A 15,429-nucleotide genomic window follows, 5' to 3' on the forward strand; every position below is an offset into this window, starting at 1 on the left:
TGAGGGTGTGGCGAAAGCGGAGGAATCGGCAGCCGGAGGATGGTTAACCTGAAAAGAGGAGGGTATGGCGAAGGCATAGGAAACCTGAGCCGGAGCGAGAAACGCCCAGAGGTTGGTTGCTGTGGAAGGAGGCCGGTATACAGAGAGCATAAGGCCCAAGCGGAGGTGGGTTGCCAGGGTAACTATTCAGAGGGTGATGACCTAGGAGGATGAGAAGGAGGGTTGTGGTGGAAGGATAGGGTATGGGGAGAGCGTAGCAATGCGTAACCGCTGAGTGTTTACTGTGGAAGGAAGGAGGGACAGTACGGCTAGAGAGAGAAGGAATGTGGCACGGTCTATCTGCTGCCTCTGCGGCGAAATGCTCTGCCGGAGGAGATAGTCATACGTATTCTCGCGGGCTCAGAGCGGGGGACTGGACAGGAGAGCTAGTCGAAAACGAGTATGACTGATAAACTAAAAGCATTCTAGTGCTGCACAGATATGAAGTAGTTCTCACGTTATAAGCCTCACAATAACTTAAAATATAAATACCGTTGTTACTTACTGTCGCTGTGCGAATGGCACGTACTATATAATTGCAGTGCAAAGACACATTAGGCTCATTTCCTTTGCAAGCCGTTAATTTCATTTAAACTTGAAAGGCTATCTCCTCGGCCGTCTTTTGAAGCCGGTGAAATACGAAAGCGCTCATGGGAATAGAGTGAGTAGCAAGTAAAATAAATATAGATGGCCGAATTTAACCAGAAGCTCTCGTAGCCGAGATGAATCCTTGCCATGGAGACAAACTTGATAAGTTGGTTCTACTTCCTGTGATTATCAGCGACTAAGCAACCTATAAAGCTCCCCGCTTCAATTCCCGTGTTTCGAAAACAAGCGTTATGCGCTCTCAACCTCAGTGTAATTACAACATTGAGGACATCAGAACCTTGGCATCCCCCTTCGCTAATCCAGGTGTAAAGCGCATCTGAGTCGGCCGCAACGAGTAAAGAAGAACGACATTGTTGTGCTTTGGTACAGAGACAGTAGCCTCTTTTTAAGAAACATAGCGGAATAGTACATGGCCAGAGGAAACACATAAAGCCACCGGGAAGAGCCTGGCGCATGCGGCCCACAGTGGTCTTCCACCATTTCAGCATTTCTTCCCTTTCATGGCGAGGAAGCCACTTCTAAGTAGTTTGGGGTCGAGAATTGGGTAGGTGAGACGCTGTTGGCGTGATGATAGGTTTTGTGGGCAACCACGTCATACATGGTGTTTCACATAAGACTTTACATCATTTTTAAAAACAGGCTTTTTGAGTTAGAAGAGCGCTTATTTCGGTATGGCATTGCCAGCAGTGTAGTGCATCAGAATACCGCTAAGACGTGCTAACTTGTAGGCTGGTTAACTAATATTCGATAGTGAACTTTTTAACTATTCCTGTTAGGTTAATTAAATACGGAGGGGCGTGTAGCTCACCGTAAGAAAGATCCATAGCAGTTTTTACAAATTCGAAAACGCGGTTACGCTCAGCACTGCGGAACAACAAATTTTCGCTACATCGCGCCAAAATAATCGGCTTTCGAGAAGCTTGCAGGCAAAGCAACCTCTCCAATGCACGAACCTTGTCGAAATATGCAAAATTTGTTGGTCCACAGCGCCTAGGCTAATCGCGTTTCCGACATTCTAAAACCTGATATGGATATTATTTAAAGTGGGGTACACGGCTGTCAATAGTTAAGGAGCTAACTGCAATAGTTAAAAAGTTATCTATTCAATAGTAGTTACCAGCTTGCTAGTTACCTCGTCGTTGCTGTGTTCTGATGTACTACACCTCTGACAATGCTATGCCGGAAAAAGCGCTCTTCTAACTCAAAAAAGCCTATTATCAAAGGTTGTGCAAAGTCTAAGGTGAAACACCCTGTATGTGTGGTCTGTCATGGTATCCCGAGCAGTGAATGCATGGGGGGTAAGAGTGGCGTCCGGTCATGTAGCGGAAGAATGGAGAAATAGGGAGGTTTTGTGTGTGTGCTTATCATGCAGGTGGGTGTCTTGGAGGAGCATGAATTTCGGTGAGTGATAGTGGAAAGGTGGAGAAAATGAGGACCGCCTGTCTTACTGTCTCGTTATTGACGGGTTATGGCCTTGGATGGTTGTGGGCGGCCCAGGGAGCGCTGGAGTTTCCCGAGAGCAGGTGCGGCACATACGAGCTAATCAGACGACTCTTCCCAGTACTCCAGCACTGTCTGGAGCCCCGTCGAGTGCGCATGTGTTGTCGGGTGCAGGCATATGCGGTGTGAGATCTCTTGGAGAATGGGAGAGGGAAGTTCATGTTCATAGAAGGCATGAAGCACGTCCGGAGAGAGTGTCATATGTGAGTCAGAAAAGGTGTGGCAGGGGATTATGGAGGCTGGAGCTTCCAGAGAGTAGATGGTCGGAGCATAGACGACGACCACCGTTTCCTTTTTGGGTTTCAGCATGATAAGGAGCGCCTTCAATCTGTGTCGGACTGAGCTGATTATGCAGAATCCAGGTTTCATGCTGCGAATGTGTGTCGCTGTGCCCGCGTTTTATCTGGGTTACTCTAATATTTCCAACGATTGGATTAAGGTATTTGTACAAAGGTAAATGACTGGACAGCACTGCCACGAGTTCATGTTTACATTCAGATGCTTACATCATCTGTGTAAATCTCATAGGAAAGATGCGGCACCCTGTTGAAGCGAAAGCGAAGAGCCCGTACGTACAAGTAAAGGATGCAAAGAGAAATGTTGCCCTGTGTTCTTTTTTTAATGATATGAATGACGCAATTAAAAGAAACAGAACTTAAAATTTGCCTTCGTCAGGTACATAGGTAAAAGTTGAATTGCTACTATGACATTATTTCAAAACAGATTTCAACCACCAATCGGTAGAAATTACGTCAAAGTTGTCTTCCGATTCCGCGATACATTCAAAAACACCAGTTTCATAGGTGTCTGTTTGTCATTGCAATTCTGATTCCTCAAGCAGGCATGTATGCTATTTCTAGCGAATTAAAACGTTGAAGTCGTGAATATATCGGGTTGTTGTATTCATTATGCGACCAGAAATATGGTTTGGGTTAAAGGGTTTAACGTCCCAAAGCGACTCAGGCTATGAGGGATGCTGTAGTGAAAACGTCCGGAGATTTCGACCACTTGGGGTTCTTTAACTTGCGCTGACATCGCAGAGTACACGGGCCTCTAGCATTTCGCCTCCATCAAAATGCGACCGCCGCGGCCGGTATCACACCCGCGTCCTTCGGGTCAGCAGCCGAGCACCATAACCACTGTGCTACCGCGGCGGTACGAGCAGAAATATGTTTCAACATCAGATGATACCATTGGCATGGTTAAGCCGCAACTGAAGCAATGCGATCAAGAGATGTTCAATAAGAAAATATTTTCAGCGCTAGGCGAATTCAACCTTGTGATTTTTGCACACTGTATTGCTCACTGTTTCAAATAAAAGAGGACACAACTTTAAACAGGGTGCTCGTACTGCATTAAAACGTAGGAAACAAAGTAACTTTGGGGGTCTCCGCGACAAGATGTCCAGAAGGGTTGATTACCGTTGGTTAGTTGGATTACTGAGAACCAGAGATTGCGCTCCTTTGGGATACACTTTAAGAATGCGCCCATATTGGTGTAAAAAGGGAGTCGTGTGACCTCTAGCGCAATTATTTTTATAAAGGAAGAGCACTAGAGGGTAGTTTAATTCCTTTTTATTTCTTTCTGTTTAGACTGTAGGGAGTGGCACTGACATCGGCAGATTGTGTGTTTACCTCGAAGTTGTTAAAGGTTAATGGTTTCAGCCGCCATGGGAGCTTCGGTTCATTAGACAAATATGAAATGAAGTGCTTTGTGTGCACCTTAGTGGTCAAGACGAGGGATCATCAGTAGCGTTAACAGTCGCAGCTTCTGGGAGCCCAAAAATATAAAGCGCCACAATGTCCGGGCAAAACGAACTATTATTTTTTGTCTGAAACTATCTCCCGCTCTAAGCGCGCATTTCTGAGCCGATTTAGTTTTTAACAGTGTTTAGCGAGACATAGCAGAGTTTAAGGCAACCCTGCGGATTAACACGCCATCATCGTACTTCTTGAACGTTTCTTGTTTTAGCCATGCGGTCGTCCATTATGTAACCTTCGATGCTAATAAACTCAAAATCTAAACTAATATAAAAAATTCGCTGTTCTAACTGCGGCCGAGTGAATAAATTATAATAAAAAATTAGCTATGCAGGACATATTAATCATACCTTGCCAGGTTCTTTTTATAAATTTCTGTTTATTCATTACGAACATAATAATAAATTATAAATTTCTGTTTCTTTTTATAAATGTTATAAATGTTGAGTCCTGAGGAGTCATCCGTTACAGTTTCACGCTAAAGGTCCAACATCCTCGCGTAACTCTGCATGCCAATCATTCCAGGCTGGGTTCGATCAAACAGAAAACATATAGTAGTCACTTCTCACGTCGTCACAATTTTTATCACGGGGATTTTTTTCCCCCCAACACATATGCATGAAGAATAGTTTTCTCTCTCAAGTCCATTCAGAATTCTTTAAGTGAGCCTGAAGATTCAAAGAAGGGCCAGTTTGCGGGCTCTCCTGGACATTATTTATGTCGGGGAGCACGTCCAGGTGGGAGTTTTCGGCGATGACATTCGAAAGTTGCACCGCTCATCATTGTGAAATCAACTCGTACAGTTATCACTGTGAACAAAAAGAAATTTTCGGGTGGTGTAGCGTTGCTAAGCATGAATTATTGTGCGAAAGCACACTAGTAGTAGTAGTAGTAGTAGTAGTAGTAGTAGTAGTAGTAGTAGTAGTAGTAGCAGCAGCACTAGCCGCAGCAGTAGTAGGGTGGTGTCCGCCGGAGCGTTGAGGATTGGTCCATTTAATTGTAATTGTCCGGGGCTCGAGTACAGCAATCGACGTATCTGCATAAAGGGTATACGCGGGAAGAGCATGAGTTCTGCCACGTCATTTAGCGGAGGCAAATCGGGAGGCATCGGCGGGTACTTGTAGCCGTTGTTCACGTTACAGAGCGCCATCTTCTGCTTACGTAGAGAAACTTTACATGTTTTGTACGCCACATGTTGGCTACGTGTATCTCGAGGAAAGTAAGCCGCAATATCGGATGCTGGCTGCGTCCAGATCTATGAGACGCGACAATCGATCGCATACGTGGCACGGATAGCCGAACGGATTTTGAACAATACTCGCTAAAACTTGGTGGCACAGCAGACGCGGCAATGGCCAACCGCAATTCAGGAATTACCTGACGTTTTTCAGTTCTGCGATGAGACATTGGTGGTACTATTGACGCAGTAACCCTTGTCTTGCCCGCTTTCGATTTTGCTGTTCCTGAAGGCGAATGGTTTGCTGTTCCGGTGTTTTGGCCGCTAACGTGGCCTGTTGCTTCAGTCGCTTATTCGCAAGTTCTTCATTGCGTTTATCCACGTTCTCGGGATTTGTAGACTCAGGTTCACACCGTCTTCTTTCTCGTCGTACATCAATGCTTCGTTGTCGCCGCAGCTCTTCCTCCGATGTGACAGACGGATCCGGCTCGCTTTCCATCATGGTGTGCTTTGCTTGACCTTGTTTGTTCGCGCCAAAGATAGAAAACTGATGAAGGCGTTATTGTGCAATGCGAAGCGCGAGGGGGGTCAAGCTTGGCACAAACTCGATTAGCCGGTTGGACCTCGTCAAGTACAAGGAAGACGTGAATGCTTCAGTTTTTTACTTTTACCTTAAGTGCCAGTGCTTCTAGCTGCTAGCCCTTCCTAAAGTGCCCTACACAGTTATTACTACAAAAAAAAAAAACGTGGAAACAATGAATTCTCAAATTCCTCAGTCTTTTCCCCTTACCTCTAAGTTCCAGTCTTTCGGTCCTTCGATGCAAGCACCACAGGTTATGCGCTGAATCAGGTTTGTGAGTATCTTCAAGATTTGGTCCCGGCAACCGGCTGTTTCCCTTGCTAACTGAACTCATTAATTGTGGAAACTATGTGAACGTCAATTATTTAAAATTTGTGTTGCGGTTCTCTATAAGTTCTCTATTCATCTCGTTCACATATGTTTGCAGCCTCCATTTAGCCTCAAATATCTGTAATAGTTTATTGGGCGTACGTAATCAAACACTGGCCGATCCTTCCATGTGGGCGCGTGTAATTCTAGAAGAGGACAGCAACAAAAATTACAACCTCTTACTTGTTTTCGCATTTCCTGCCAGAGCCTCGTCCCTCCTTTCAGTTGCTGCTAAAATACCAATCTCGCAAGTGATATGAAAATCAACCGGTTCTCTTAAGGTTTCTTGATGAAGAAGGAAACAGTTTATTTTACCTCACTGGATTTGCGACCCTTACCATTATCTTGTTTCGTTGGCTTGCAAGATAGGCAACCATAGGTGAGGGCTGATAGTATAAACCGCTTATATACTTTCCTTTTTAGGGAGGCTGTTAAGCTGCTGTTTATAACTTCGCAGTGCTTGCTAAAGCACTCCAATCCACCTTTATGCATTCAGTAATTTCTTTCTTGTGGGCTTGATAAACATTCTTTGTTACTGGCTTAATTTATTGCCTTGTTAATTTCTGTGTCATACAGGCCTGCCACGACTTTTTGACCAACATGCAATTTCCCATTACTTCTAGTTCCTTCCTAGCTACTGTAAATTTTTGCAGCCTGGGGAAATCGCTACGTTTTGCTTTGCATTCTTCATATTAGGTTTAAAGCCCATAAAGCACATTTACGGATCCATCTTGATGCCATTCTTACGCAATGAATTCTTGGCTGGTAATGTTTCCACTGAATCAATCCATCTGCTATGCAAAGGCTTCCTAAACATCTTCTTATTTTTCACACATCTCTACAATGTGGCACATGACCTAATGTCCAAGTACACTTTCCCAGAGCAAGCCCACTCTTCGGTCTAATTGCGTACCTAATATTTCTCTTATTTGGTTAGAAACATTTGTGGCAGCATTACACTGAAAGAACAGGGAGCTTAGCGTTCTATATTTCTTAGTTTTTAGCCACCACATATCTATAGAATAAGTGTGATGTTAGCGCCTCTGGTACCCTAAAGGTTACAAGCTTTTATTTACATTTTGCATAAGAAATGTATTCACGGGTCCATCTTGTTGCCATGCTTACGCAATGAATTCTAGGCTGGTGGTATTTCCACTGAATCAACCCGTCTAATATACAACGGCTTCACCAACATCTTTTTATTTCTCGCACATCTCTACAACGTGGCGCATGGCACAATGTCAGAGTACACTTTCCCCAGAGCAAGACCCATCTTTGGTCTAATGGCTATCTAATATCCCTCTTATTTGTTTAGGAACAACATTCATAACGACCTCACACTGAATGGACAGGAAGCTACACGTTCCATATTTTTCAGTTTTTTGCGACCACTCGTTTGTAGATACGATAGGAAAACTTTTAATGTCCAACAGAAAGAGGATAATTAGTATGATGTTAGCGCCTCTGGTACCCTACAAGTTGCGAAACACAACATAAAGTAAGTTTGCAAACATCCACAGCCTGCAATTCCCGCCACCTTCATTCGCCATATTGGCAGTCATTCGACCGAACGCGGCCACTTTCCTTTCGAAATTATCTCTGTTACTTCACCGCCTTCCAGAGATAATCGCAAGTGCCATTTCATCGGAGCCCATTTCGCAGCCAGTTAACTCCTTCAATAAACGCTCTGGCACTAGCTGCACGGCTCGCGCACTCAGCGTGTCTTTTTCTGCGGCACTATAGTAGCGGATGGCTCAAGTGGAAGCATTTCGACCAGTGAGTACTGTCGAGATCAGGGGCTGTATTCTATAAGCTGCTCACTTTACGTTGTTTTTTTCGGATCCATTGGGTCTTTTTCTCAGTGGTCACTCAGATAAACCCGCCGCTTTCGAGCGTCTGTACCCTGACCTGCTCTTAGCGACCGGATTTGACCACTGGCGGCTATTGGCTGCGACATGCAGCCAATGGTAAAGTCCGGTCGCCAATCGCCCATTGGCTGGGTCACTTGCCAGAGACACTTGAAATCCACGTGTATATCAGAGTGACAACTGACAGAGGACCGAATGACCCGAAGTGGACAACGGAAAATGGGCTGCTTATAGAATGGGCCCCAGCTCTATTGGGACGCAGGAACATCGAGGACATCAGTGCTCACGCACACTTAGTGAACACCAGCAGAAATTGTGTGAAACGAAACGTTTTCCTACACATTCATCTTTGCGACGCTGATGATCGGCGGTACAAAATGACCCAGTCTTCTTTATTCTTCGTAGACACATATGACGACGCACACTCTACTTCCTATGAGCGTGCTATGTGCGTCAAGCTGCAACTCTGAAACGCAGCGCATATGCGCGTCCCATCGTCCTTCCGTTCAAGGCTTCCGCAACGACGTCTGCAGTGCGCCAGTGTCGGTATGGCGAAGCCATACGTCTAAGATGAAATAGGTCGACCTATCCAGGCAGGTCCATGACTGTTTGCCTCTGAACGTGGCCGCTAGTTCTCTGTCTTAAAGAGCTTCGAGATTCGAGTGCGCGGAAAAAGATTTTGTTCTTCTCGATCATGCTGGGCCTTCCTCTGAGAGCCCTGGAAGCACCTGACGGCATGAATTTTCTATCTGCTGGAAAGAATACCAGCGTAGTGCGTAACAAGGTAATGGAGGAATATTTTGTTTCCCTGCCACCAAACATTTTGTTCATGACTGTAAAATCTTCTCCAGAAGTAACCAGAATGCATAATCTGCTTCTCAGTTTCAATAGCGGAGCAGTTACGCCACCCCTCAAGTTTTAAATCTCTTTAGTGCAAGACAAGAAAAATTGAACCCACCTTTCAAATTGTTTTGACTTTTAGGGAAGCAGTATTGGCTCTACTATAAGAGTGAGCGAAGCACTGTTACGTTCGGCAAAGCCGGTACATTCATTCCATTTTCAATCGCTTTAAAACCCTCCCTGCCTCCCTTCCGGCCTGTTGAGGTATTCTTTGCGCACGAGACAACCAGCCTTTCTTCTCAAGACCTTCTTTATAACCTCTCACGGGGCATGCACGAAGCAACCATGAAAGGTTGCCGGGGCAGCGCAGTCGGTGAAGAACTCGACGAAAGCTAGCTGGCGGAACGTGGTCGCATCGACAACCACCAGAGCTCGCCGGCATTCGTCGCTGGCGTGGACGAGCGGACTGAGGAGGACACCGTCGTCTTCAACCTCGGAGCCGGGTCTTGGCACCATTACGGGTTCCGAAGGCACCCAGTCTGTGCATTGCCAGCGTAGCCACCGGCCAGAGTCCAGGTCCAGTTTGCTAAGGAATATATCGTCCTCCCGGTGGTCGTCGGCTTGGCTCACCAGGTACGCGTACCGGTAGGGGCGACCATTGAAGAGCTCATTGATTCGCGGCATATCTCCGCGCAGGCCGCCTTCGCAGAAGCAGTGCGTTGGCCGGATGAGCTGCGGTGACTCCGAAGAGGGCCCTTGCTGCAGATGGAGCACGAAACGCCGCACCTGGAAAAACAAGATGCATTTCACTGGAAGTGTTGAAGACGACCAGAATAATTAGTGCCCACATGGGGAAGTAAGTTGCGCGTACTGAACGGCATTGCGATTAATGACACAAAGTGCTGCTCATTGCCCAGGAATGTAATGCGATCAGTGAACTGCATCGTCGCGCTTTCGTGCGCATTCCTTAGAACTTTGTGTCACCTCCAGGGATGTTTGGTGATCCCTGTTTCCGGCATCATAAAAGCTGCAAGAATCGTCATCATTTTCAGCCAGCGATCATCTATTTTAGTCAAACATTTCTTTTCCTGATAAACACTCTTTGGGGGCCTAAAAAGGTTACTAACTTCTGTTGCAACATAGAAAGTCTAGTTTCCTGTTTTCACAGGCCTTTCAGCAGCTCTGTACGGAGCGTCAAGTAGTAGTATGCTTCTTACTAGAGAAGAACGTAGAAACCTCTGTTTCATCTTACTGATCAGCTAATTTCATGGAATAACTTGCTTTAAGTTTCGCAGCACGCAATGGTTGCTTAGATTTACTATGATCACTTCTTGAAGTTTGTAGTGAATAGGCTGCGTTGTAGAGGACACATCAGCGCCTAGCTGGTGCAGGCACTGGTTCTTTCCGCGAAAAGGCGTGCTCAATCTAGCAGAGGCTCCTAAACATGCAGCAGTACCGTGCTTCTAAGACACCTCCGTAAAGCGTTATCGATAGTGAAATCTCTGCAGGCAGCTCGGGTGTGAGTCGGGCGTCGCGACTCACGGTTGTGGTGCGACAAATTGCTCATGTTCTTTTGTATATCCACACTGTTTCACGGTGCTCATTGTTACCTATAATACACATAATGCCTGCTATCCACTCAGTGTATCGAGTAGCCGGCCATAGAATCATTACTCAGGCCTACCTCTCTGCCTTCCCATGTGAATAAACCGCTTCATTTCTTTCCTTTTTCATTCTATCCATTTCTTCTTCAATGCCAACCGGAAAATTGACAGAAGTACCGTAGCGCCAGGAAACACATCCTTGACACTTCGTTTGATGTTCGCATGGTCAGTTGTAGGGCTAGCTGGAATTTTTACCTTGCCTTTTTAATAAAGTCTTTGGCAGTATTCCTGTTATCCTCCTCATCTGTAACCATTGCCCCAGGCTTTAGCCACTCTCTCTCTAGCTAACCGAGCCGCTTACGGTACCTTTTGTCCCCCTGGGCTGCCAACGTACTCAGCATCATATCTTTAGGCATTTTTGTGACGCTCTAATTGTTCAGGTGTAGTTGTAACTGGATGCATTTAAACAGTTGTATATATTTAAACAGCATATATTTAAACTGCTGTATATTTAAACAGTCGACAGCATTCTTTTCATAGCCTTCCTTCTTAGGCCTTACAAAACTTTCTGTGTGTGTTTCAGAAATGCTTTCTTAGTGCTGAATATCAGTTGCAATTTTTCTTGACCTCTAATCAGCGCATCTTATATATCAACACTGATATCATTTCTCGAAACCTTATACAAACATGAAATATATACTGTTGTATTGTCGTGCCAGTTTTAGGTAGGCTAGCAGAGTTGTACATTACGTGCCGGTTCTTTGCACTGTAAACTTCGGTTCTGTGCCAGCTAAATCTTGCTATAATTTTGCAAAATATTCGAAAAAAACAAGTTTTGATTGCGTATTTCAAGCCATGTTTTGACTAGTTTTAATGTTTTAATACTCAATGATGCAGAATGCGTACTACAGACCCAGAATGGGCCCGTACGCGTACACACCTTACAGAGCGACACAGGAATGCACCAATACTGCCGACACATCATATGACCACTACAAGAGTACACCTCATACAGGAATAGAATGGCAGAAGCTGCATCGTTGTACAAGTCTATCTCTTCACAAGAAAATATAGAAAAATCCATACTAATATCCGTGTTTTTGTTCACCTGTCGAAATTTAAGCTGGGGCACTTTAGTTGTTATAAGTTTTCCACACACTCATTGTATTTAAAAAAATTGCACGAATTAGATTTAGAACCGGTTCCTCACCCTCTAGTCTATCCCAAAGCGACATCTTCTCTTTATTTGACTACCCCTGATATGCTGTGGTTCGAAAATTGAAAATCAGTTTCGGTTGGAAGAAATCCTCTTCCCACGAAAGGGGAATTTTTCTCCTGCATTCGCCCGCTTTTGATAACGTCCACTTGCCTGACGGGATAACAAAACGAAACTGTTGGACAAGCTGTGCCGCCTTGAGTGGAGATCATGCATCCACTTAACAAAGCGAGGCAGAAATAAGTTCCACAGTTCCACATGCCACGAGCGGTAAAACCACCACAAGAATCGAAGCACGCGTTATGTTGAGAGGATATAGCGACGGAACGCTGCTGCCATCTAGTGATATTTCGCAAAACGTGACATTGTCGTTCCATCCTATGTCGTGAGGTGCCGCTGTAATACGTAACAGTGTCGCCGTCTATTACAGGGGACAAGATAAGAAAGAAAAAACAGATAAGAATAAATTTTTTTGTTGCACTTTTGAAGTCAGATACAGTAGATTCTTTTCTACGCATTTTATACAAAGGGACTTAATAGCGCTCAGTGCATTTCCCTTAAGTATTAGTTTTTAAATGGAGGAAGCGAGCAGCCAGGGCTCCTTTCTAGTTGAAAAAGTGTTTTACCTTTTCACCACAGTTCCGCAATGTGAATTGAAAGTTTCTAAGTTCAGTAGGTGTAAAAACTTATCTGGCAGCAATGTTAGCGCTCTTAACCTCCATTTTTTTAAACTTTATTTGTTTCTTAGAACGTGTCTTAGCCTCTTGATCCTTCAGTCACATCATCTGGGAGCAAGCTCCAAAAACTCCTTCTCATACGTGAGGCAAAAAGGACGCCATAGATGCTCTTAACACTCAACTACTGCAACACAGCAAGAGGCATGGTTTAGAGGCCTTTGGGCTAACCTGAAGCAGTAACACAGTTCTCTGGCTAAAAGAAGTTGACCGGCGTCGAGTTTGCTTTGGGGGCCGACCAATACAACAGGTGAAAACAATCACAGGGTGTAAACGTATGGTAAAGAGACACAAAGGCTAGTTGAATGATGAGTACACAGTTTCTGGCTATGAAATAAATCGGTGGACAGGTTTTAAGAGACAGTGAAGCTTCGCAGTAAAACCTGAAATCTTGAAAGCAATTCTCTAAAACGGTTTGTTTCTTAAACGGTGCCATTATTCGCAAAACGAGACGAACGACAAGGCCGATTTTTGGCCTGAACTTTAAATAATCGTGTGGAAATGCCTCTACTGTACCGGATGCATGCCAGTGCAAGGAACTTTTTTCTAGTCGTAATGAAAAACATTATCATACACAATTACTGTTCTAATTGTGCTACGTAGTTTTGGCTCAGTAGAAAATCACAATTCACTGATGAAAACGATATATGTAGATAGTCAGTGTCGCTATTCGCTTTTGAGATATGTGTACCGGTACATTATATAAAATACATGGGAAGAATAGGACTTAGCTCGATCGCCTTAATCGAGTGGCAGATTTCACTGCGGATGTGAAGGGCTGGAGGGGAGTAAAGTGTAGTGAGGGAGTTGTGCTAACCCTATGCTCCGAGACAGTGGTGATGAGGGATGCCATCCTCAGCCAGGCATCTCTCCAGGATCGAACGATCTAGGGGTCATACATGTTGCTATAGGGGCTAGCCTCTGTAATATTGCCGCCGCCCGCTTTCAGGCTGGATCAGGGTGGGGAAATCTCATTCCATGGTTGCCTCACGAGCCTCGGACGGCCGTCAAGCATGGCGGGTCGCGATATATGCGCCTAGCTTAAGAGATGCTAGCTGTTTATATATGCAGATCCAAGATTAGGTAACAGGAGAATTTGGTGTTATTACCTAATTAAGAAGGTGAAATTTCTTCCAACAAGGCGGCAAGTATGCTGTGAAACAAAAAGAGCATTTTACTTACGGGAACGTCTTTGGGTAGCGCATTTTCTTTGTTACGTGGGGTGGAAAGGTCTTGCATGCTACTCGCAATGTATGAAGTAAACATAGGAGCCGCAGACAGTACGGCGCCTAAAATTCGTCAGGGGACTTCCTCCGCAAACATAAAATAGAGTAGCACAGTGAAGCTCATTTATAACGAACCTGACAGTCACGAAATGCGTTCGTCATATCCGAAGTTCGTAGTAAGTGGGCTTCCCATACTGAATTCGACAATTCAAAGTCTGTGACAAGTGGAGTTTATTAATTGGTTGCCTTTGCGAAGAGCGCAATGTCTCACAGTGCGATAATGTGGCGCTTATTGTTACGAGAACAACAATAGAAATAATACGCTGAGGCACGTTTCACACGAAGAGCGAAGAGCTCGACAATTTCGCCTCTGAGCGCCAGGGGAGCTACAGGGTGCTGCTCTTGCACCGTCAAGCTTTAGTTGCAACGCGATAGCGTTGAGGAGCTCGTGTAGCAGAAAATCCGCCGCGTCGGCGTCGTCGACGTTGTTGGGCGTGATCGAAAAATTTGCGAAAAATCCACTGAAAGCAACCTAGGAGGCAGGTGGGGCACCTAGGTCACGTGACCTTGTGGCGCCATCACAACCTGCCCACCTGACAGTGAGCAAACTGCCCCCCGTAGCAGGTAGCAGATAAATTAATGACTTGTCACTCGCAAAGAGCAACCTGGGTCGCACAAGGCCCACAACTGGGAGCACATGCCATCGCAGGGCAGTGGCGCATCGCTTTACTGCTGCACATACCCAAAAATGTTGGTCAAAAGCATTTGACAAGGTGTTTATGGGCGCAATGTTTGTATATATAGTAAGATTTGGCTATAACAATGAATCTTTCATAAAAATGCCAAGTTATAATTTTGTTTGTTTCTGTATATATCTGTACATTTTGTTCTGTACATTTGTTTCTGGATTGTGTTGCTTCGTTGCTGTCAATGCCAGGGGGGACCAAGATTTTTTTTCAAGCCGTAAAGGAACGGCTTTTCTTCTTGGCCCCTTTCACAATGTGTACGTCATGTTGTGAAAAACAAATAAAATGAATGAATGAATATATCCGGAGATCTGCCGCAGGCCGGCTTGAGTTTTTTGCTTTGAACGTTTTTGCTATCTTCAAAAGCACTTCGCTGTCGTAAAAATGGCCATAACAAGAGTAGCGCAAAACCAGGAGGACGGACACAAGGGGAGAGAACACACACCAACAACACATAGCGCCTGTTTTGTTGGTGTGTGTTCTCTCCCCTTGTGTCCGTCGTCCTGGTTTTGCGCTACTCTTGTTATGGATCAATACCGACTTGCCCAAATTTCCACCCTAGTAAAAATGGCAGTCCTGATTGCTCGATGCGAGCGATGGAAACACTATAAAAGAAGTATTTTTTTACATACCGGAAGAATAGGTCGTTACTTTCGATATTTCTGTATCAGCACTTTACGTTTTCGAGATTTTCAAAATTTTGTCCAAGAATCCTGTACCTGGTAACGCCAGAAGGGGTATAAGCAGTCCTAGGGATGTATGATTGTAATGTAGAGTATGACCATCAGCATATATGGGAATTGAATAAAACCATTACTCTATCGCGTCGTTCCCTTAAGAGCAGCTTATGTGTGCCCTTCAATTCTTAATCTCCTAATCTGTAAATTGTTTCTAAAATTTCTTTAGCGGCAGCATGGGGCAGGTGCCATTTGGGCAACACTTTTTTTTATTGTTTTCAGTCTAAAGAAAAGCAGGTCAGTGCTTTTTTGTGCATAAAATTAAATTCTCGGTCCTGTGATACGGGCTGCCCTCGTTTTTAATCCGCCCCTCAATATGAATCCTTGAAATCATGCATTCAGACAACCGTTTATATTCTAGGACGGCGGAGGGCTGTTTCGAAGGGTTGCATTGTAGCCGGAATCTACAGAGGAAGCACTGCTA

General features: G+C 44.8%; 1 protein-coding gene across 1 annotated transcript in view; it reads right to left on the reverse strand.

Moving 5' to 3' along the window:
- Window positions 1-4,846: 4,846 nt before the first annotated feature.
- LOC149333225 (carotenoid isomerooxygenase-like) overlaps window positions 4,847-15,429 on the reverse strand; it is a 37,982-nt gene continuing 27,399 nt past the window's right edge. The window contains exon 2 of the mRNA XM_089558602.1: window positions 4,847-9,528. Within this exon, the coding sequence (XP_089414728.1) occupies window positions 9,064-9,528 (465 nt within the window). The 3' untranslated portion in view covers window positions 4,847-9,063. The remainder of the gene's footprint in view (window positions 9,529-15,429) is intronic.

The sequence above is a fragment of the Amblyomma mixtum genome, chromosome 8, assembly GCF_055824585.1.
Source record: "Amblyomma mixtum isolate Tamu chromosome 8, ASM5582458v1, whole genome shotgun sequence".
NCBI lineage: Eukaryota > Metazoa > Arthropoda > Arachnida > Ixodida > Ixodidae > Amblyomma > Amblyomma mixtum.